The 23,691-nt window shown below is 33.5% G+C and overlaps 1 protein-coding gene across 2 annotated transcripts in view; it reads right to left on the bottom strand.

The window, feature by feature from the left end:
- LOC136039762 (steroid receptor seven-up, isoforms B/C-like) overlaps positions 1-23,691 on the bottom strand; it is an 89,950-nt gene that overhangs the window by 58,375 nt on the left and 7,884 nt on the right. Inside the window, exons 1-2 of one of the 2 annotated variants that reach the window (XM_065723620.1) lie at positions 6,784-7,292; positions 1,993-2,142 (exon numbers count right to left, since the gene is read on the bottom strand). In XM_065723620.1, coding sequence (XP_065579692.1) covers positions 1,993-2,142; positions 6,784-7,054 — 421 coding nt within the window. In that variant the 5' untranslated portion in view covers positions 7,055-7,292. Of the gene's footprint in view, positions 1-1,992; positions 2,143-6,783; positions 7,293-23,691 lie in introns of those variants that run through there. The other variant, XM_065723621.1, reaches the window with a different exon arrangement.

Below are 23,691 nucleotides of genomic sequence, written 5' to 3' on the forward strand. Positions count from 1 at the left end.
TTTGTTTCCTGGACCCATCTTAGGTCTGTTCATACCTGTAAACTGCATAAATCTAAGGTTTTTGTTTTGATTGTTAATTAATTACGATGTTTTAGAGTATTCATTTTTGTCACTGTTGCCACGTTAAACCTTGAAAATAAATAATCAAAACTAACTGGTAAACTATGACAACGCTTTTCAACCATCAAAACTCAAATATTAGCAATCTATTGCTTCCCAAAGACAAATACACCTTCAAAGAAAAGTCGCCTTTTCAGCTGTTTGATGTCATATGTTTTCAGCTCATTTTCAGCTTACATCTGATACACGTTTGATTTGTTTTTATTTAATGCCCACTATTGTCTAAACTACATAGCTCTATGTGGAGATCTTTAGAGGTCAAGTTCTATATATTCACTGCTCTTTTATTCACCGCTTCTTTTCATTCACCGCTCTTTTATTATCCTAATAAAAGAGCGGTGAATGTACTATACATATATATATATATATATATATATATATATATATATATATATATATATATATATATATATATATATATATATATATATATATATATATATATATATATATATATATATATATATATATATATATATATATATATGGTCGTGCAAGTTTAATTAATCATATAAAACAATCAGATTACATTTTCACTGACTTTGGTACTTTAAGGACTGGCTTCCTAATAAAAAAAACTCAAGTTTGTCCATGCATGGGAGACTGCGTTTTTAGCTGTGTTTTAATTATGCTAATATGCCATAAACATGGTAGGTCTTATGATTTGTTTGTCAGAATTCAGTGGCAGTTCTTGGTATTGAATTATAAGAGCATTATCGAATTATTTAGAATGAATGACAAGATAATGGCTTATAAGAAAAAATTCAAAAAAAGTTGATAATGTTAGATGAACTGGATTTAATTTTGATTGGGTTGATAAATGTAATTTAAAATGGAAAGGCGGATGCAAAAGTTTGGCAAATCGCGAATCAACATCATTTGTGGAGACTACTGAAATGATGGGGGCAGGAAATGAGTGAAGGGAGCAGGGTGTCTTTACAAAAAAAGCTGAAAAAATAAGACCACTTTTGGTGATTTTACATTAATTAGTGATTGGTCTATTTTAATGCAATGTGACATCAATTGCTATATGAGGGGTTGCCCCCTTTCCACCACCTGGTGGTCGTATCGGAGTTCCGCGTGTACTCATAATCCTGCAGTACTTTGCACTATTCAATCAGACTTGGCAAAGTCCCCAATAATTTCATTAGTTCTGCCACACTTTCCACAATCCATCTGGTGTGCGTGATTTTTGAAAGTGGGTAACCCTTTGTTGCTGTATTGGACAATATATTTATATTAAACATCGACAAGAAATTATTAAATATATTGGCATTCAATACTAATTTTTATTTCCTTGTCTTTTTCTCTACCAGGCTAAGATGATTTTGTTCAAACTTTAAACAAGGAAATGGGGTTTTCCAGACGCCTTCACTTCAAGAAAAGATTGGATTCAGTTATAACGAATATATCGCATTTTGCACTTTATTAGTTAAGAAAGAATTGAACTTGCTCTTGATTCCCTTAGCCGTATGCAAGACTGTGCCTAAGATTTTAATTCAGGAAAGAGGGACCAAGGAATTTAAGGAGGAGTCTCTACATCGTAATAAAATTACTGAAATATGGGTGATTTTACATAGTTCTTCTTTTTTTCGCAGAGTCGGGGTTCAAATAAGGTACCCCGTGATTACCGCCTTGGCGGATTAAACTGCCAATACAGATTAGCCTACACCTCTTTTAAAATGAACACTTGAAAACAGAATTGAAGGGGGGATCTAAAGAGGAAGTGAGAGAGAAAGAGCAAGGGAGAATGAGAGCAGGAATGAGAGGGATAGAGAGACAGGGGGAAAGGGGCACAGACACAAAGATTAAGAGAGATATGGAATAAGAGGGAGAGATAGAGAGAAAGAAAGAATGACTGAAATATCTTACCTTCTCTCCGCATTCCCATTTTAAGGCATTTTTTTAGGCGGCAGAATTGACATTGGTTCCTATGATGCTGGTCAACAGGGCAGTTACGATTTCCTCGACATGTATAGGTTAAATTCCGACGAATGCTTCGTTTAAAAAAACTCTTACATCCTAAAAAACAGTTTATTTTCTATAAATCAGTTTAAGTAAAAAATAAATAAAAAATCCATTAATTTTTTTTAATAAACAAATGATTAAAAGGAAAAAAATACAGGATTACTATCTCGAACTTGAAATGAATGAGGTTTGAAAGTACCTAAACACATCCATAAATGTTTTTCAGGGAGGAGGGCAAGCTTAAAAAATACAAGGGGGTTCAAGACTTAAACAAAAGTAGCTTTTTGTTACCAAAAAACATATATTTCTGAGTAGGCTATTACGAGATTTAGCATTTTCAATGTAAATCTGGTCTAATAGGGTAGAAGGGGACTAAAGACCGTCTCTGTCCTCATTTCTTTTTTTATAAGCAATGATTTTATTTAGTAAGCAAAGAATCTGTTAGCCTTTTAGACACAAACTTTGCGAAGAATGAGCTTGGTGCTTTAAATGAGTATTTTTTCGATTTTTGTCGATTTTTTTCAAAAAAACTTTTTTTTTCTGCCGTCGGAAAACCTTACAATAAAAAATAAAATCGGTACTTGTATCCTATAACCGCCACACTCAAGTTCTGTCGAGTAGTGAAGTTTGGTTAAGAACCGGTTTTTCAAACGATAGGGTGAAATTCATTCAGTTTGCGATCTGTGCTGATAGGAAATAGTGTCTGACCATGTATGTTGAAATGAAAATTTGGGACCAGAATACGTTTCATTTCATCACAATTCGTTGACATTTCTTTGTTTTGGGCGCATTTTTCTCGTAGTTTTCATAATTTTGTTGATAAAGTATTATAATTTCATCATATTTTATTTTATTTCATTAGCATTAACTAAACTTCACTTCTAGAAAGAACTTGAGTGTGGTGACTATAAGACACAAGTACCATATAATCATTTAAAATAAGCGTTAAAAACAATAATTACAGTTAATGAAGAGGTTGAAACTTGTAAACGGACTTATTGTAAAGTAAAACTTAAAATGAATAGAAATTGACCCAAACAAGTGTGACGTTACCATCCCGCTCAAGCCACCCAAAGACCTTGAGCGGTATTTAAGCTTCACCGAGAACCTAATAGATTCCTTAAATTGAAAGTTTTGCTTAGTCAAATTAGTATTAATTCATTTTGAAGGAATACATTGAAACAGCAGACTAAATTGCTGAAAATGATCTGCCATTAAGAATGAAGACTCAAATATAGCGACATCGAAAAACAGCTTAGCAAAAAGTTTCAGTCCTATGGGCTCTTGATTTAAACAAGCGCTGAAAATACGTTAGTCTAGTAGTTCAAGGGGAGGGGCTGGAGCTGGTAACATCACAATTTCTGTGGTACTTTTCCCTCGTGTTAAGTTTGCATTCCCTTTACATTGTTATTTATGTTCATTTTAGGTTTTAAATTCACTATTTACTTTTTGTGCCAAAAATTTTTGTGTTGATTGTTAGCTCCCATCTTATTTTAGAAAAAATTGTTTGTGCGACATAGATGATTACATTCCTATGCTTACGGGCACAAAGGGTGCAAAGGTGTAGTGATTATGAGCACCGCCAGAAAATGTCCCTACAGAGAAGGGGGCAAGTGCTACCAGGAGCTTTGTTTAGACCGAAATTTAAATGGGGATATTTCTCATTCTTCTGTTTATGTGTACTTTTTAACGTCTTCTTGTTTCTCAGAAAGCATTGACCCCTGGCCACCTTGCTGGTGTCTATAGGGTACATTTCTATAAAACAAGGTTTTTTCTTAAGACTCGATCTGAAATGTACATCTTATAACCCATTTTTTTAATATTTAAGACGCCCTCTTCCTAATAAATATTTGGAATTGTGCAATCTTTAGGAACGGCTTTTCTTTCCCGAAGCATTGTTATACCAGCATTAATCTGAATGCAAAAAAGGGGCTGAAGGTGGGAGTAATAGCCTCTCTCATACTTAAGAGAGCCTTGGCTAAAAAAAAAATTCGCAGTACAAAACTGTAAGTGAAAAGTATCACTTGTCGCTAGAAGCTGTGAACAATAGAGAGTTAAATACAACAATAAAACATATTAGTTATGTTTATTCTGAATATATAAAAATTATTAATGTTAATAACTGCTAACCAAAAGCTATTACAATATGAAAACTTTCACAGTATTAGAAAAAAGAATTAGACTTCCCAAAAAGGGCTGGGATCTTAATGAAAATATTGCATGAAATAGAACAATGTAATGAAATGATGCACAAATAAAATAGAATAAATAATATTAAGATATTAGTATTATAAATAAAATAAAATAAATAAATAAATAACTTATATTATGAATTATTTAAATTGAATAAGATAAATGAATAATATTAGAATAAATAAAATCAAATAATGCATAAAATAATGTGAAATTTCTAACTTTGAAAATGGAGGCTGTTCACGCATATGAAGATCGCATGTGAAGCAGTTACCGAAAGAAGGTTCATATTTCCTTTTTATTCCTTTTTATTTTTTTCATTCCTTTTTAAGAAAAAAATAGATCACCCTAAAGGAAATTGTCACATTCCAGCACTTTGGCTAGAACAGAGCCAACATGTAACAGAGCTAACGTTTTGAGAAATATTGAAATGTTATGTAAGCTACATAGATTCCGGGCTTTAAGTCCATACTGGATTGCAGTATAACATTCGTTTCTTAACATAAATGTAGCCTATAAAAGTTAACCGTTATCATTGTTAGTCTTGGGTTAATACAGGGGCATCATTAGTGATCCGGGGGGATTTTCCCGTTCAAGTTTTGAAAAAAAATTACTCTTTTTAAGTATACTATTTTGAAAGCCTATAAAAACAAAAATGCTTCCTTTCAGATTTTAAAAAGTACTTTTTTATAATTCTTAGTTTTATGTAAAAAAATAAATCACAGACCCCCCCCCTTATATGTGTGTTAATTGGTAAAACTGGACTTATAATACACACGTTCTTATACAAAATTTGGTAGGAACTGGAGGCTAATTGTGTAGCATACGGATTACAATAGTAGTCGATACCTGACTGTTTCATTTTGCTCAAATTTGTTAAAATAATAAAATTGAAACTAAGGACCATATGACTACGCTGAAAATTTGCTAGTTCTAAGATATTGAAAAGCTTCAATGTAACCAATTGGATTCATTCCCATTTCTGAATAAAACAATGAAGTTCCTATTTATTCCTTATCGGGATAACTTCATTTAATGTTCTTTCATAGGAGTCTTTAGTTTAATATAAGCTTCATTTGTTTTTAACTAAATTATTTAGTTTCCGCAATTTTCCATCCGTTTCACCCAAAAGGTCTGTCATGTTCTTCTTTTTTGGGCCAATACAGCAACACGGATTTTTGATAATTCCTGAGACAACTATTGCTAGTCATGACCTAACAAGAAACCATAGAACAAAGAGGAAAAACCAGTTGAATTAACCAGTGAAAAAAGTAAGAAAAGCGCAATTATTTCGACCCTGAATTCTGTTCCGCCCTCCTAAGTGAAATAAATAAGAGTAAGAACAGAAAAAAGCCCCGGGACAATATAAGAAGTAGCGAATCCTTTTTAACCGTTACTTCAGAACTTGAGGTACCTAGGTCCAAAGAAAATGTCATAGGCTCATGTTTTCAAGCTTTCTAAGAAAGATGCTTCAGATGAAATGAAAGTCTGCTTACCCATGAAACCATCTTTCATACTGCAATTGTTATCAAGGATATACTTCGTTAGAGATTTCATCTGTTTGGTTTATCAATTGCTATATTGATATAAGCTAATGTCCAAATAGGTACAATTGACTAGGCATGGCGAGGTTACATCATGATTTGATTCAGCGAGGATATGTAAACCTACTCAGAGCCCAATGTCAATCTAAGGAAGGGTAAAAGGGATTCAGGGGAAGGGTACCCATTTCTAACCCCTTCTCCCCAAAACTTCTGTTCATTTCGTACAAAAGTAACAAATAAAAAGTCTTTCTTCTCTCGCCTTACGCGTTTTTGAAGTTTTCCTTTATACTGCCTCAATAAAATTTTTCTAACTTTTTGTTTGCATTGAGGGAGGATGAAAACAGCCTCGGCCAAGATATTCGCATTTATTCTGTTTATTCTGGCTGTTAAATCAGCTCGTTTTTCTTCATTGTTCGACGTTTTCTCGTTTTAACACAAATACTGTGCAAAATGGATTTAAAGCAAAGCGTGTCAAAATTGCATGGGAAAAAGGAGAATTTGGAAAACAAATTTAACCGTCTAAGCTAAGTTAAGCGCTTTCACAGTAATATTAAACGGAGTTTGGTTAACATCGTAAATGAGCATTTGATTGTCCAGCTCGTGAATTTGGAAAAGGAGTGAAAGCGAATAAATACCAACTTTAAAATAAAGGTTCCGGCTTACATTATAGCCTCTTCAGACTTTAAGACTATAACGAAAATGCTTTCACTTCATTTATTATAGAAAATTTCTCTCTGATTGATTTTTTTGAGTGACTTTAAGTTTAAATATATCAGCCGCCCCCCCCCCCCTTATGCTTAAAATTTATGCAAAACTTTTTAAAGTTAATAAATGGTAGAAGCTATAAAAATGTTTCTTAAGATTATACAGTATTTAAAATGAATTTTATCATATCAAGTAAAATTAATTTACACTAAATAAAAATATATCAAATTTTGATATAACAGTGAAGTCGTACCTTCACATGTGAACTGTCCATAGTGTTTTCCACTCGATTTATCCCCACAAACAACACATTCGACATTTGCCGCGTCTCTGTCACTTTGTCCACTATTTGGTGACACAGACGATGGCTGTGATATGGATACCATATTATTAGTCATTACTTCTGAAACATTATTACTCACTTCGGTTTTGAAGTGTCCATGATTTGTTCCTTGAGTTTGCAAAGCCTCTTGCCAATGGTTACTTTGTGTCCCAACTGGTAAAGTTGGAGGTACCAACTGCATAGTTGGACCTAAGGACCCCGTTGAGAACGGGGTGTAATGAGGGACAAATTCACCCAGTTTTACTTTATATTAACTATAACTGCCAAATCTGTTCAGCTATAAAAAGTCACTTCGTTTCACTATAACGCTTCATCAGTAGTTTAAAACTCCTGTTCAAAGGGTAATCACAGGTCAAGTTTTGACAGCCAAAGCGACATGCTATTTTGCTACTTCGGGTTGAACTACTGAGCAAGAGTCATGATTTCTTGACTCTCGGGTCGTGCCCCAGAGCTTGGAATAAGAAGGGCTGCCACGCGGACTCCTATTGGTCAAGATCGCATCTCCGCGGAGAAGTAGATAAATAGACCACATAATATTGGAAAGGTGCTCTCGGAGATTTCAATAAGAATGAAGAAGTTATTTTACGGGTCAACAATTATGAAGATAGTGAAGATAGACCTACAGAGCCGTTACTTTGAAGAATCCAGACTTTCCTATGGAAGGAATGGATCTAAATATCCTTGGCGTTTCCAAGCAACCAAAAATGTTTCAAACATCATATTTGTATTATGGGGAAGTTTTGGTAGCTACCCATCTATTTAAACTATTTGTAGTTACAACAAATCTTCAAACTGCGTCCTTGCAGCCTCATTCTTGAAGACAATCCTATTAATCATATTATCCAGGATGACTATAATGAAAAACACGCCTTACAAGTTTACTCTCGCAAATGTGGTGACATAAAGAACAAAAAAGAATTAATATTTGATAGCACATAATAACAAAAGCATAAATACGGTCCATCATCGTCTCAGGTATTTTCTTGTTTTTTATTATTTTTATGCAATTATCTTTTTTCAATAAAACTATCCTATGGAAAATTCTACTAAACCTTAACATTTTCTTAAAAACTTCAAAAGGTTTCCTCCAATAGCCCTACACATTCGGCTAAGGAACAAATTAACAACCATGATAAGTCTGCAATAATAAAAGAAAACCGAAACATTGATCCATATATTCAATAAAGTTATTTATTCCGAAATATGATTCTCTTTGTAATGGTTACTAAAAGAGATTGTGCAATTTTTTACTTCCTGGAGTTTTCAGGGAAGATTGTCTATGTTCCACTTTTTGTCTCCGTATAACATTCGACTCTACAAATTACGGTATCAAGCTGACAACTGCTTCTATTCATGGCCTCGTTTCTCAATATTAGAAGCTAGTTCAGAGTGGAGCTTTTGCTTTTCCTCATCATGAACTGCTAAGAAAAAACGACACAATACCGCCCCTTCCGAGTCGTATTTTTTTTTTCCTCGCACCACATGCCAAGTTCTTGACAGGACATTTAGGACAGTAGGGACCTTAAAGGAAATCAATGCGGTGGACTTTTGTGTGAAGAAAAGACCGATTGTAGTATCAAATATATTTGGTAATTGTTATTCAAAGAAAAGAGAAATGAAGAGAGAGAATAAAAAATTGACACCAAAACTAACAGGTGAATTTGGTAATTTTTATTATTATTATTTTTTAAATAAAAATAAGCTATAAAGTAAAAGTTTTAATATAATGAGGGACAAATAGCGTTTCTGCTTTTAATTGTTTGTATTAAATTTTGTTTGTATATTTGTGAGTTTTACTCATAACAAAAAAAAATATTAACAACCTTTTTGTCTTGTTTTCTTCAACTACAATTCTATATTTTTTCAGTTTTTCCCTTCCTCCTTATTTTTTCTATCTTTCCTTTGCGGACTGGTATCGTCTAAACACATGAATACTGTTAATTTATTTGTATACTACTGTTGTCAATAATAAATACCTTATAAAGATTTTTCATCGCGGGATATATTTCAAGTGAAAAAATTATTTAATAAAAGTTTGTAAACGTAAATTGGAAGGATTAGGCTGATTATTCTTTAGGGCTGATTATTTAAGTGATAAAATCATTTAATAAAAGTTTGTAAACGTAAATTGGAAGGATTAGGCTGATTATTCTTTAGGCTCAAAACTAAGTTTGCTTGATTGTTTTTCGACAGACAATAATTATACATTAGAAGTTATGAATACTATGGTTAGTGAAAGACCATTGAGAGGCTTGTACATTAATCTTCTGTGTACATTCTCTCCTTGTACATTAATCTCCTGTAGGCTACTTCCAAATTATTATTATTGTATATTATTTATATATGTTATTTATATAAATTGTTTCTATGAAATCATTTATATTATAAATAAATTTTATGTATACTTTATTGTATTTATATTACTTTTATTTTTATTTTTTATTATTTATATTTTGCAGTGAATCATGATACTCCTACGAATTGCTGATAGCAATTTTTGTCACTCAATATTGATTTTTACAACACACAATAATTAGAGTGACAGAAACTATCTTATATTTTGTTTTAAGAAAGTTTTAGCAATTGTTTTACAAGAGAATGCAAGAAAAGTAAGAAGAACTAGCCAAAAATTAATCGATGTAGACATGCTGTTTTAGTAAAGAAAACCTACAGCTTCCTCCAAACCAATGAATTCACATAGTGAGGTCACAGACATCACACAGCGATTGTATTGTTAGGTTTAATCCCTGCCAATTCTGATGGTTAAAATTGACGGTACAATATGGTTGATAGATCATACTGGTGATTACGATCAAAGATGCGATTCAAAGAATAGTTTGAAGAGCCGTAGTTCCTTAATGCGGTGTACCTAATCGGAAACCTGTCATGGCCTTTCTCAATGAAATGATGGATGATTGTAGACCTTTAGCTATTGCAAGTTTTTGAATCAGTTTTCATAACGGGAGTCAGTATGTTTGATCAAATACTCGTTTTTTATTCATTTTTCAAGCAGAGAGCATTTACCACGAGAAGCAATCTTGCTCTGTTACAAGTTGAGACGCTTGTTAGTTTTTTTTTTTTTTATTTACGTAACAAACAAAAATATAAACTATTACAGATATATATCACTACGCTAGGGAAAAATTCAACTATATTTTTAATTTTAGATTATTGGAAATACAGTCAAAAAATTAAGTTACGTTAATCCTAATAAAAATAACAATACATGATGACAAAGTAATACTTTAGAAACCAAATTATGGAAACCTAACCAGATCGAACGTAGCCTTACCCCAAGACCACCCCTAATGAACAGCTATAAATCCATAAATATACAATTCTAATGCATTCTGTCTGAGTCCAATACATTGTATCATCCATCATTTTTTTTTTTTTTTTGTATTTATGAAACCAGTTTTCTCAGATGCAACCTAAGCATAATTCTTCCAGTAACCGACAAGTACTTAAGTTGATATTGAATGTACAGTTCCTGGCTAATTTTCTTCTCTGTGACTTCTTTCTGCAAAAGTCTTGACATTTTTTTTCTTCTTCATTTTTTTTTCATCGAATTTCACTAAGGTTGTCATACATACTCAATAACACTAATCTGAAAATTTTGATAGGACTATAAAACAGCAAACTTACCCACTTGGGATTATAAACACATTAATGTTTAAATTTTAACTGAGAAATGAACGATTTTTTCAGCGAAATCTTAGATATAAACCAGAGGGCAATCGTGCCCAAACTTCTTTAAACTATTCCACTTTAAAAATCATGCTAAATTTTAAAAAAAACATAGAAGTTTAAACAAAAAACATAGAAGTTTATAAAACACTCTTCAGACCATTGAAGATCAACTAGTACGTAAATAATAGCATTTTCAAAATTGAAAGCACGCAAATAAACGTTTATAAGCGTCTAAGGGTCTTTTGGGAAAATTACCATCCAAAATTAATAAAATGCTTCAAAACTTATTATTAGCTATTTCATCCCTATTAAAGGAGTGTTCTCTTTGGTAATATTGCTTCCTTTAATGCCAAGCTCAAGTTACGTTTGGGATAGATAAATTAAGAAAAAGATAAGGCGACAGCTATGTCTGTCCTTAGAAAAATAAGATCTTAATCCCTCTTAAATTTTCTAGCAGTGGTGGGCAACCTCCCTAAAGAAAAAAAATATAGATTGAATCTGTCCCTTTTTGAAAAGGTAATGTAAATAAGTGTTTTCAGCTTGGTACTAAATATTGAACCAGTAAAAAAAAAAAACTGCCAAAAAAGAATCATGGAATACAGGTATACGGTGTCGACTCATACATGTGGCCACTGGTCATATTTTGAGGCTCTTCTATAATCCTCTTATAGGCCTAAAGTTGTGCATATGTTAATCTTCATAGTCTTTGAGAGATGTGTTGTCGGGGAGTAAGTCATTCCCAAAGACATAGTTATTATGGTTTTCGACTATGCTGAACAAAATGGCTATCTTAAAATTTTAATCTGTTGACTTTTGGAAAAAATGAGCATGGGAGGGGGCCTATTTGCCCTCCAATTTTTTGGTCACTTAAAAAGGGCACTAGAACTTTTCATTTCCGTTAGAATGAGCCCTCTCGCGACATTCTAGGACCACTTGGTCGATAAGAAGACCCCTGGGAAAAAAAAACAAAAAAAACAAACAAACAAATAAACACGCACCCGTGATTTGTCTTCTGGCAAAAAATACAAAATTCCACATTTCTTAGAGAGGAGCTTGAAATTTTTGCTATAGAGTTTTCTGATATACCGAATGCGATAGTGTGATTTTCGTTAAGATTCTATGACTTTTAGGGGATGTTTCCCCCTTTTTTCCAAAATAGCGCAAATTTTCTCAGGCTCGTAACTTTTGACGACAAAGACTAAATTAATTGAAACTTATATATTTAGAATCAGCGTAAAAATTCGATTCTTTTGATGTATCTTTTAGCATCAAAATTCCGTTTTTTAGAGTTTCGTTTACTATTGAGCCGGGTCGCCCCTTTCTACAGTTCCTTACCACGAACTGTTTGAAAAGAAAATAATTCGGTATTTCGGGGGTTCTGACATTATTACTCCTTTGCGGAAGTTAGGCTCAAAATTGAAAAAGGATTATATTTTTTCTCTGGGCCCCTTCCACCTCTTAGTTCGTTTATTTTCCCGTTAGTTTTCACCTGTTTTCGCTTTATAGTTGTGTTATCTCTTCGCAGTTCTTTCGTTAGTTGAGTTATGGTTGTGGTATAATGTTTTATCGCTCGTATAGTTGTGTTATTTTCAAATTATACTCCATAATAGAGAGGCTCCGAACACCCAGCATTGTATATTAAGCTCTTAATTTGACGTTTTTTTCTAACGTGACCAGATTCGCCCTGCGCCCTTTTCATTGAATCTTTTTCCCCCATGGCATATTTCTCCAACGAAAGATCCTCCCACATAGCCCCCTCCCTCAACCCTACCCCCAAAACCAAAAAATCCCCCTGAAAACGTCTGTACACTTCCCAATAACCATTATTATATGTAAACACTGGTTGAAGTTTATAACTTGCAACTCCTCCCCCAGGGACTGTGGGGGAGTAAGTTATCCCCAAAAACATAGTTATTATGATTTTCGACTATGCTAAACAAAATGGCTATCTCAAAATTTTGATCCGTTGACTTTGGGAAAAAAATGAGCGTGGGAGGGGGCCTAGATGCCCTCCAATTTTTTTGGTCACTTAAAAAGGGCACTAGAACTTTTCATTTCCGTTAGAATGAGCCCTCTTGCGACATTTTAGGACCACTTGGTCGATACGATGACCCCTGGGAAAAAAAAAAAAAAAAAAACAAACAAATAAACACGCACCCGTGATTTGTCTTCTGGCAAAAAAATGCAAAATTCCACATTTTTGTAGATAGGAGCTTGAAACTTCTACAGTAAGGTTCTCTGATACGCTGAATCTGATGGTGTCATTTTCGTTAAGATCCTACGACTTTTAGGGGGTATTTCCCCCTATTTTCCTAAATAAGGCAAATTTTCTCAGGCTCGTAACTTTTGATGGCTAAGACTAAACTTGATGAAACTTATATGTTTAAAATCAGCATTAAAATGCGATTCTTTTGATGTAGCTATTGATATCAAAATTCAATTTTTTAGAGTTTTGGTTACTATTGAGCCGGATCGCTCCTTACTACAGTTCGTTACCACGAACTGTTTGAAAACCTCTTTCTCTTCTTCTGCTCTGAAGTTGGCTACCGTGTACTATTTTTGCTATTTAGCATACTTAACTCATATTTAACTAATATTTAATACTATTTAAGAATCAAACGAGCCTGATCAAACGTAGGCTGGATTTGTTTCTGGGTTCAAAACTCCAACCGTGATTTTGAATCTGAAGCCTCTATGCTCATGCAGTTAAGTTTGGAGCTTACTGCCTTCCAATATTTAGAATTGATACTTACTCAAAGGTTTTCAAAGCATCAGTGACAAATTATTTAGATTGATTTATTTGACAGATAAATAGATATTTAATGATTTAGAGGCATAAGGGTCATGGCTACAAAAATACAAAAAAAAATCATTCAGCAGTAACTCCAGCACTCACTACCTCCCCTCCCCTACAAAAATGTTTCTCAATTTGTCACTTATAATTTAATAAAATTTGCTTTTGATCCCATTACTGAAACTAACCACTCATTTCACCTGTCATTTCTTATAATTAATTCTTTCCCTAATACTGTGAATAAGGACAAAGGGCCATAAAATGATACAGCTCTCGCCAGTTTCTCCTCACATGGGTTTGATTAAAGACAATCCATCACCCTTATTCTTCCCAATTATTTCGTTCTCTCACAAAGTGCTAGAAAATTACCCATCTCTGACATATACTACTTCATTTCTTCCCTATTTAAGCCTGCTTTAAAATAAATATCATATCCCAAAGACTCATTCCATTGCAAATAAGCATCAAAAGTCTTCAAGTTGACCACTTCACACTGTCATTTCTAAATATCATAGTCCTCTGACACACTCTTTTTTAAAGTCCTACTTTTCCAATCATTCCAATCACCTGATAAACCTCACTTATTTAAAATATTGTTATGGCTTATCCCTTTTCACCAGCTCAGTCTTTTCCTTTATTTTGAAAAGTTTATTGTTCGTCCAATCAAGCTTATGAATAATATCAGTGTTCGTTAAATAAATGAATTCTGAGTGGTCATTTATTATTTTAGTTTTTTTTAGTTTTTTTTTTGTTATTTATGTTTCCTACGTTATTTTATAAACGTAAACTTATGTATTATGTAAAGTTGTGTAAAAGTTATTTTATGTGTTCTAAAAAAAGAAAACGTGAATATTGAAAAAAGCGTAAAATATATTTTAGGATTCTCACGTTAAAATTGGGTGGCAGTGTTGTTTATCTACTTTTCTGAATTAGGCACTAAATGACAAACTTTTTACTTCATTACATTCGGGAAATTTTCTCTTTATTGAATATTTAAAACTATTCCCATTGTGATTGCAGCCCCCACCCCCATAAAAAAAGTAAAAAGAAAAAATAAAGTTTGGATATAGGTTTTTCTGATGAGCAAGATATAAAAAAGATATGATGCCTTTTTGCTGGAAACAAATTTAAAAATCCAATAAATTGAAATACTCTTAATGTAATAAAGCAAGAATTTTGCCATGACAATATTTAGTTTAGAAGAGGAAATCAACTACACAGTTACCAAAAGCTCATTTCTGAATGGGTGCTATCACAGGTCTCTTCGTATATCGTTAACCCAGCAAATATTCCTTCATTTCTTTCTGTAAACCGTCAATATTCGAAATTTACGACTAGGAATTTTGCGCAAGGCCTAAGATTGCAGAATAAATCAAATATGGATTCCGTTCAATTTATGTCAGTTTTGAAATAAGAAAACATCAATATAAGCGGTATTTTTGATAGAGTTGGTTGGCTTTAAGAGCTATAAAATAATAATAATATGCCATTAAGGTTGCAGTGGAATACAAAGTGGTAGTATTTATGTGCGTGAATAAGGATGGTCATAATTGCTTGGGAAATGAGCTTAAAAGACTGTTTTGAAGTTTCGAACGACCAATATATTGAGAAAGTATACAAGGGAAAGAGAGAGAGAGAGGAGGGGTTACATGGACATACAGAAACCAGTTATAAGATAAGGTATAACGGTAGGATGGATAGGAATTAACACTTATCAGTTGACAGCCATTGAAAACTAAGACAATTTAAGTGAAAAACAAAATAAAAATACAATACCAAAAACAGAAAAAATACAAGATTGAGTAAATACAATTTTGAGTGGACCTACATATAAAGGAGCCTCCGGGTTCTGTTCTTTGTACTCTTCTGGCTATTTGTGATTTTTTTTTTGGTTAATTCCTTGAATTTCCCCATAACTTCCGTTGTGGCAGTTCTAAGAAAAATCCCCGTACGCCCCCCATAAAGAAAATATTAGGTGCATACCTCTCAAGCCTGGCAGTATTAGGATAAATGGCAAATGATGGTATAGTCAAATTTAGGCTTTAAAGACTAGTTTTAATGTAGTATTATAGTTTTTTTAAACAAAAGTAAACAGCTAATTAAATAATTATTTAATGAATGTAAATCATTGCATATACGAAAGATTTTAATCCCCCCCTCTTGGCCTACACACTTAATGCTAACGTTTTATCATATTCCAGATATTAACTGTGCTATCAGTATATCATTAGTTAAAACTATCATAAAGAGTGACTAAGGAGAAGGGGTTTTTATTCCCCCTCCAATATAGGACAATTTAAGTTAATTAAAAGTTTCAATGTCACTCTTAACTTTCTTTAAATAAAATTCATGTTGAATTTGGGCCAGTTTTAATACCTATTTTTAGACCTATTTTTATTTCTAATACCATGCGTAGACCTATGTTACATATGAGACGATCTACCATCCCTCAAACTCTTAGGTTTGATGCTACAGCTTAAGTAGTGTAGCATTGCGCCAAAAATGAAAAATAACCCTTGAAAAAGCACACTTAAAATTTTGTTAAGGTGGAGAGAGTGTAAAATGCTAATAGTTTTTCAGGTGGTAATTTATAAATTTTCAAGGGGGGCAACAGGAGATATGTTACTCCTAGGGCACGGACCCCTTCTGCCTTTGAGCAGGAAAGCATGATAATGTCACCTTTTATTTCACATTCAAATATGTCCACAATAATAATGACGACCTCAGTATCCCCGCATTTAGTCCAAATACATTCTTCCGAACAAAGGGATGTAAGAGAGTAAGGAAGCAAGGGGGCTCCGTTTTCTTTGGGGGAATGGTAATACAAAAAAAGTATTTGTTTCTATTATTGTCATAAAATCAACAACAGTAAGAGTAAAATCATCATAAGAAACTACTCAAGAAAAAACGGAAAACTCCCAGTATTTATGACAATTGTTTTGATATCACCACCCCCTGAAAAACAAATAGATTTACCTAAAACTGAGGGAGGGGCGTAAAATTTTCTATTTTTGATGACTGGAAACTGAAACTTCTGGTGCAGTGTTTACGGGCCATTGAATTTGGTGGTTTAATTTTAGGTGACCGGCGTTTACCCCCCCACCCTGGAAAATACCCCTTCGCTACCACAAATCGCCACAATCACATTTGCTACCTTCATTTCACTACCACAAACTACCAAAAATCACCATCATTAAATTAAGCAAACTTAAAACAAACAAAAATTACAATAAAGAACATAATTTTCATTTACGAAAAAAAAGCAAATACCCGCGTATTGTCAGTTTGATATACATATTCTGATATTTATTACTTATAGTCTCAATACTTCTTTATTTGTTAAAGTGAAAAAAGTGAAATTATTTAAAATATATTTTGTGTTGAGTCAAATGCAAATTATGTTCTGGTCTTTAGAAGGTTTGGGGCTGTCAACCTTACTCATTTTAAATTTTGCTTGTTTCGAATTCGAATCGGTTGTTTATTGTAACTTCTGTTCGTTTTGTGTTTAATTTATTTATTATTGGTGATTCGTGGTAGTTTTATGCTTGGAAAATTATTAATTTATTATTGTTTTAAGTAATACCTTGAAACCTGGCTCCCTCTCCATGAAAGATTCCAGTACTTGTGTATTATATGCCACTCATTCAAGTTTACGATATGTAAAACTTGAGAACAAACCGGTTTCTTCGTTACTTTAGAAACAAATTTCAGCTGTAGTTTTGCACGTTAGACTGCACATTAGACAAAACTGTGGTGAAAAATTTATGACTCATTTCTCCCACTTCACGTAAGATAAAAAGATAGTCTAGTCTAGAAACCGGCTTCTTCGTTAGTTTCTCCGTTACTTAAGAAACAAATCTGGGCTACATGTTTGCACGTTAGGGGTGGTTGTGGGGGATAAAGTATAGCAGGCCTATATGCAAAATGTGTTAGGCACAATTATTCTTCATATTATGAAGAAGGAATTGTAAATATATAGCCCAAATTATATATTTCCCATCTACTCTGTCATTTGTCTTTGTCTTGTCTCGCGATAAGCTGAAAGAAACTAACAAAGGCACCGGATTGTTCTCGAGTTTTACATAGCGTAAACTTAAAGAGAGTGGTGTATAATGCACAAGTACCAAAATTCCTTCTCCCTACGGAAAATAAAAAAAGAACAAAACTCAAATAAAATTTTAAATTTGGGAAACCTTATTTTCCACGAGAGAGGGGGGTATTTATTAAGGGTTCCATGGGGGTATTTTCCACGGCCAGGTATTTTCTGGGGGGATGTATTTTCCGGAGGTATTTATCACAGGGGTATTTTTTCGGAGGGGAGACGTTTCTAAGGGTATATTCTAAGGGGAGGGGGTTCCGGGGTTATTTTTACCGGGGGGGGGGGGGGGGGGTTGGATTTCCTGGGGGGAGGGCTTCGGGGGGTAAATTCCGGGGGGGGAAGGGGGGGTAAATGTCTATAACTGTAATTTTATTCATAATTGCCGATCTTTTTATGGAAGATTTTCCCTTTTTCAAAATTATTCAATTTCGTTTGTGCTGAAAATGTTTATAATTATCCTTTTTTAAGGTTTCATTTTGTATTGGTACGGGTCACTGCGACTGCAGTTCGCTGCCACAAACTATTTTGCTATTCCCACTGTTATGCATTGCTTTGAAGAAGCTATAAAAAATAGTAAAATGAAGTTTTTTTCGTATGTCAAATTTTAAGTAATTTACATATTTTTATTGACGATTTTGAAATTAATAATTAACATTGTCCAATTAGGATTGTTCCCGACATATTTGGAGTTGAATTCTTAACTAAATTTTGAAATGACCATATTATAAAAAATTTTAAAGTAAGTTTTGCTAACGATTCTTTGTAATACAATGATTTAACACATAATTAGTTTACCAATTAAATAACTCCTTATATTAGAACTGTAGTCTATCAGAGATTTCCTAGTGTTTGTATAGACAAACTATTCTGGGAAATAAATAATTTGTATGTGCAGTATTTGATATGCAGTAAATAGTATTTCATTTTTATGTGCAATATTCCTTAACTATAGTAATTAGTATATTGTTAAAAGTGTACAAATTGCTGTCAAAATAGTAATTAAAAATCACTTTAAAGGCTATTACTAAAGAAAACTAGAATAATTAGCTATGATAAAGTTAACAATAAAATTATTCAAAGTTTTATTAATGTAACACTCAATGTCTATCAAATATTCTTTAATGTTCGTATTGACGAATTGTTCCAGTTTGGAATTGAAGTATTCTGAAGTAAATAATCAAATAAATAGTATGCTATTTTGATAACATTCTTGAACTTGAGTGATAAAAATATATTTTACATATAAATATTTAATATTAATAATTAAAAAATAATAATAATAATGGATAAAATAATTTAATATATACAAATTAAAGAAGAAAACACTCCAGAAATTTGAGGAGAGACACTTCCGCAAGATTCTGTTTTCTGAACAGGGGAATGATACACAAAAACTATTTTTTTTATTTGAACAGGAAATACCCACAAAATTGTTGAAATTTAGGATTTCAAAGGGTAAGCTTTTACCCCTCCCCCTTGTGTTCATCCCTGTTGGGCGGTATCGCTAAAGTTTATCAAATTTTTTAATATTTTTGCAATACGGAGCTATGCAGAGTCATAAATATTTTATTGTCATGAGTTAAATTGCAGTGGAGTTTTTCCGGTACATATAATTGTCACAGCGAGTTTCAATTATGAATCGGTTCCTGTAGAACTTTCGATAATATTCCCACGAGCTAGATCTGATCCCACATTAATCTTATAAAATTTCAGAAAATGCTTCTGATCATTGCACTCCCAGATGTGCAATTCTTGACCGATGCTACCCCAAAAACTGACCGCAGATCACGGGTTCCCACACTCCATCCGACTCATAACTCAAATGATCTTACGGAACTGATCCTACATCCAAGAGGGTATAGATATGGTCTTTTTGAAGGGTTGCATAAAGGTGATTTATGAAGAATTCGCCGTTCAATAGACAAGTAAAATTCTCTGATCTGAATTTAAGAATTGTATAACCCATGAGAAAAGCAATGGGAAAACTACTGCTTATTCTAGGGATAGCCCATTATGTCCGATAATCCCTTGCGCCGATATCTGTGTTTGTAAATAATAGAATATTTGAAAGAGAAATGTGCTTCATTTTATTTCTTTTGTAATTAGAAAAGCTTGCTTTATAAATAAATATTTTCCCGGCATTGAAATATCAAAATTATTAATTAAAAAATCCTTTTTTCCCAAAAAACAAGATTTACAATGACAAGTAAAGAACTGCAGTAAGCCGAAGACGAGCAGTAGATAATTTCGAAGACCATTCCATGACGATAAACAAAAGTTCAAATAGGGATAAATCCTTTTATTAGACAGTGATAATTCACTGAAAAAATGGTCACGAAAAACTGAAAATTCTGCTGATGACGGTCACTGTACATGTGACCGAAATATTCAATATTTTTCTGAATTATCACTGTCTAATAATAGGATTTATCCCTGTTTGATCTTTTATTTACTGTTTCGAGACGACCAGAAAAATTAAAATACTATTTCGACGTTAAAACGAACAAAATATCAGTGAATAAATGAGACACAAAATGAACATAAAATTACATTAAAATTATAATTACAATCATGCATAATTTATTGCAGCCTTTGTTCGTTTTGTGTCATGTTTATTTTTTTGTAGTGACTTCTATTTATATTTAGTTTGAATATGATTTGAACGATGTTTCTGCTCGTCATTAGTTTCATGCAGCTCTTTTTTTCTCTTAAAAAAAAGTCCTTTCAAAAAATATTTATCAGGCTTAAAACGAACAAATTTTTACCACAAACAGGGGTAGGGCTAATGATCCATGAGTCTTCTAAAGGCCAGAACGTCATTTGGACCTCACTGGAAACAATTTTATTTCCAGCTGTGTGTTTTTATTTGTTGTAACATCAACAAAAAGAAAGGAAATTTCCATAATAGCCAGGATTACTGAAAAAATTGACGAAAGTAGACTGACTGATTAAAATAAAATGATATTCATATATAGAAATCTCGACAATTTTGAAAAAAAAATCATAAAAGCGAAACATTCAAAATATTATTTGCTTTCAGCAAAGAGTAGATGCCGTTCTTACCTTAAGAAGAATCAGGGGGCATTAGCCCAAATCTTGCTTTTCGTAAAATGTACTAATGTGTAGTTTACTTGATCATTCGTTAGAATTTATGCTTATGTTGGTTCTCTCTTATTCATTGATAGTGATTTTTATCCGTTAAAAATTTGAATTAATGTTTTGCTTTGCTTCTGCTTGTCTACATCATAGAGAGAGAGAGAGAGAGAGAGAGAGAGAGAGAGAGAGAGAGAGAGAGAGAGAGAGAGAGAGAGAGAGAGAGAGAAAGAGAGAAAGAGAGAAAGAGAGAGAGAGAGAGAGAGAGAGAGTGAGAAAGAGAGAGAGGAGCTAACAACCGCTCAGACACTCAGGCGGAGGGAGAGAGAGAAAGACAAATACACATACAAATAAAGTCAGACACACAAACACATAAAGAAATAAAAAGAGGTAAGTAAACACCCGCTGAAACACAAAGGCATAGAGAGAGAGAGAGAGAGAGAGAGAGAGAGAGAGAGAGAGAGAGAGAGAGAGAGAGAGAGAGAGAGAGAGAGAGAGAGAGAGAGAGAGAGAGAGAGAGAGAGAGAGAGAGAGAGAGAGAGAGAGAGATAAAGAGAGAGAGAGAGAGAGAGAGAGAGAGAGAGAGAGAGAGAGAGAGAGAGAGAAAGAAAGAAGGAAACACCCGCTCAAACACACAGGCACAGAAAGAAAGAGACAAGGAATCAACCGCTCAGACACACAGGCACATAGATAGACACAAAAACACATACAACTTTACAGAGACGGTCACACACAAACAAAAAAACTGACACAAAGACAAGAAGGAACTCGCTCAGACACACAGGTCCAAAGAGAGAGGCAAGCAAACAGCCATTTAGACACACAAGTGCAGAGAGAGATACAGACATAAACACATACAAACAAACAGAGTCAGACATACAAACACACAAAACAAACACAGAAATAACCCAACATCAGACACTGGGACTAACAAACGTCCGCTCAAACACACAAGCATGGAAAGAGAGAAAGAAAAAAAATACAAACAAACACACATATTCAGACACACAAATATACAAAGACAGATACAGGGACAAGCAAAAATCTGCTCAGACGCACAGGCACAGAGAGAGAGAGAGAAACACATAGACACAAAGGTACAAAGAGAGAGACAGGCGAACAGCCGCTTAGACACACAGGTGCACAGAGAGATAGATACAAAAACACATACAAACCGAGTCAACCATACAAACACACAAAAACAGACACAGAAACAACCATACACCAGCTCAGACACACAGGTACAGAGAAAGACACAAGCCAAGAGCCGCTCAGACATACAGGTACAGTGTAACAATCATCTTCTTTCTCTGTACCTGATGAAGAATCATTCTCGCGAGGAAGAATCATCTTCAAGCCGCTTTTAAATGAAACTCTCTTCTGAGTAGAGACAATTTTTAGCTACAATAATCTCAATTTGGTAGTACATGAGAGACAAGCACGTACTATTTTGTTCTCAAAGGAGTTTTTCTCAGAAAGGGGGAGGGGGTACCTACGGGAAAACAAATAAAATTAACTAATAATAACGAAAGTTTAGGTAACTATCGAAAGAGATATAACGGTCACACGATTTCGGGGATGAACGGACCAAAATCTCCAAAGCCTTGTATAAGTCTTGTCTTCCTTCGTGTATAAGTGTGTGGTACAGAGCTTCGTTAAAGCTAGGGTTATAAATAAGAAGGCCATGAGACCTGCTCCAAAAAAAAATATATTCTTCTTTATTTCACCATTATTTCATTATAATACTAGTTTCAATTGCTACCTTTTTTTAATTTTGTTGAATATTCACCATCCCACCTTGCCCTTAAGGTTTGCATCGCCAGATTAGTTTTTCTTCTATTGCTTGCCTTATTTCCTCATTTATTTTCGCTACTATAACTTTGGTAGCTCCACAAATATCAAAAATCGAAAATATACCCATAATACATAGAAATATCCATCAAACCTAAGCCTTTGCTATCCCCCAGCAGATTGTTTTATCGACGCTCCATCACAGGTTCCGAGTCAAGAAATATCCTTCAATTTTTTTTTCTACTTGAAACGTCTTATATCTCATACAAAATGTTCATCCAATAGCCTTTGACCTTTCACTGAAAACAACCAATCGTAGATACAGAAATATTTTCCAGAGTTTATTTTTCTCAGTATATGAGGAAGCTTCAATCCTATAGGGTCATGATTTTCGAAAGGAGAGGTCAAAATATTTAAAGCAGTGTGACTTGTTCAGTAGTCTCCAAGATCTGAGGCTAACTAAAAGAACAGAGGCGTTTTCTCACAAATCTCTGTGAGTCATGGTTTATGTCTTTGTTTATTTTTTTTTTTTTTTATGTTGACCAATAATGAAATTTGCTAAGTCGAATTTCTATGCTAAGGAACCAAATAACTTAATAGAAATTTTCACAATTTTATAGAAGACCTTAATGTAAGCAGTTGGTTCTCGATAACTTGAACCTAGATAGCTTGAAATCCTTGATATTTTGAACAATCTCCTTGGAAAAACCTGTCTAAGTCGAAGAAAAAATCCATGCATAACCTCAAATAATTTTACAATCATTACTTACCTCTGTAAGTCGAAGTAACCCAAAAGTTACCTCTATAGTTTGAAGTGGTCATTTAATTCCCGATTTGCCTCTACGAGTCAAAGTTTAGCTCTGTGTCTCGAAGTTTTTTCAACGGACCTCTGTTAGTCGAAACCCTGGTATGGAGGTTGCAACGCGTAAACTTCGACATGCATTAATTTTGTTTAAGGTATTTTTGAATCAGATTCAGTTAGTGCTATGGTGTCTATTTCCTAGCAAATTTTCTAATAAGCTTTATTCCGTAGAATACGGAATTCTAGCAAATTTTCTATTTTCTAGCAAATTTATTGTTGGCATTTGAAAGTCAAGTCGTGATGTGTCTAGTCTATAATACACTTACGAAGTTCTCCCTAGCTTTGTAGTTGCTGTAGGGAATAAATTTAGCGATTTTGTACCTTTGTAACTTGAATTTTCATTTGGCTCACCTCTATAACTCGTTATCTTTATAAGTTGAATCTTGTGGAAAATGATCTCTATAACTCGAACTATGTATAAATCGAACCATACGAAACTCGAAGAAAAATTGTGCTCTTGTGAATATTGAGTAAGTGAGACTCGACTTA

This window comes from Artemia franciscana, chromosome 20 (assembly GCF_032884065.1).
Source record: "Artemia franciscana chromosome 20, ASM3288406v1, whole genome shotgun sequence".
NCBI lineage: Eukaryota > Metazoa > Arthropoda > Branchiopoda > Anostraca > Artemiidae > Artemia > Artemia franciscana.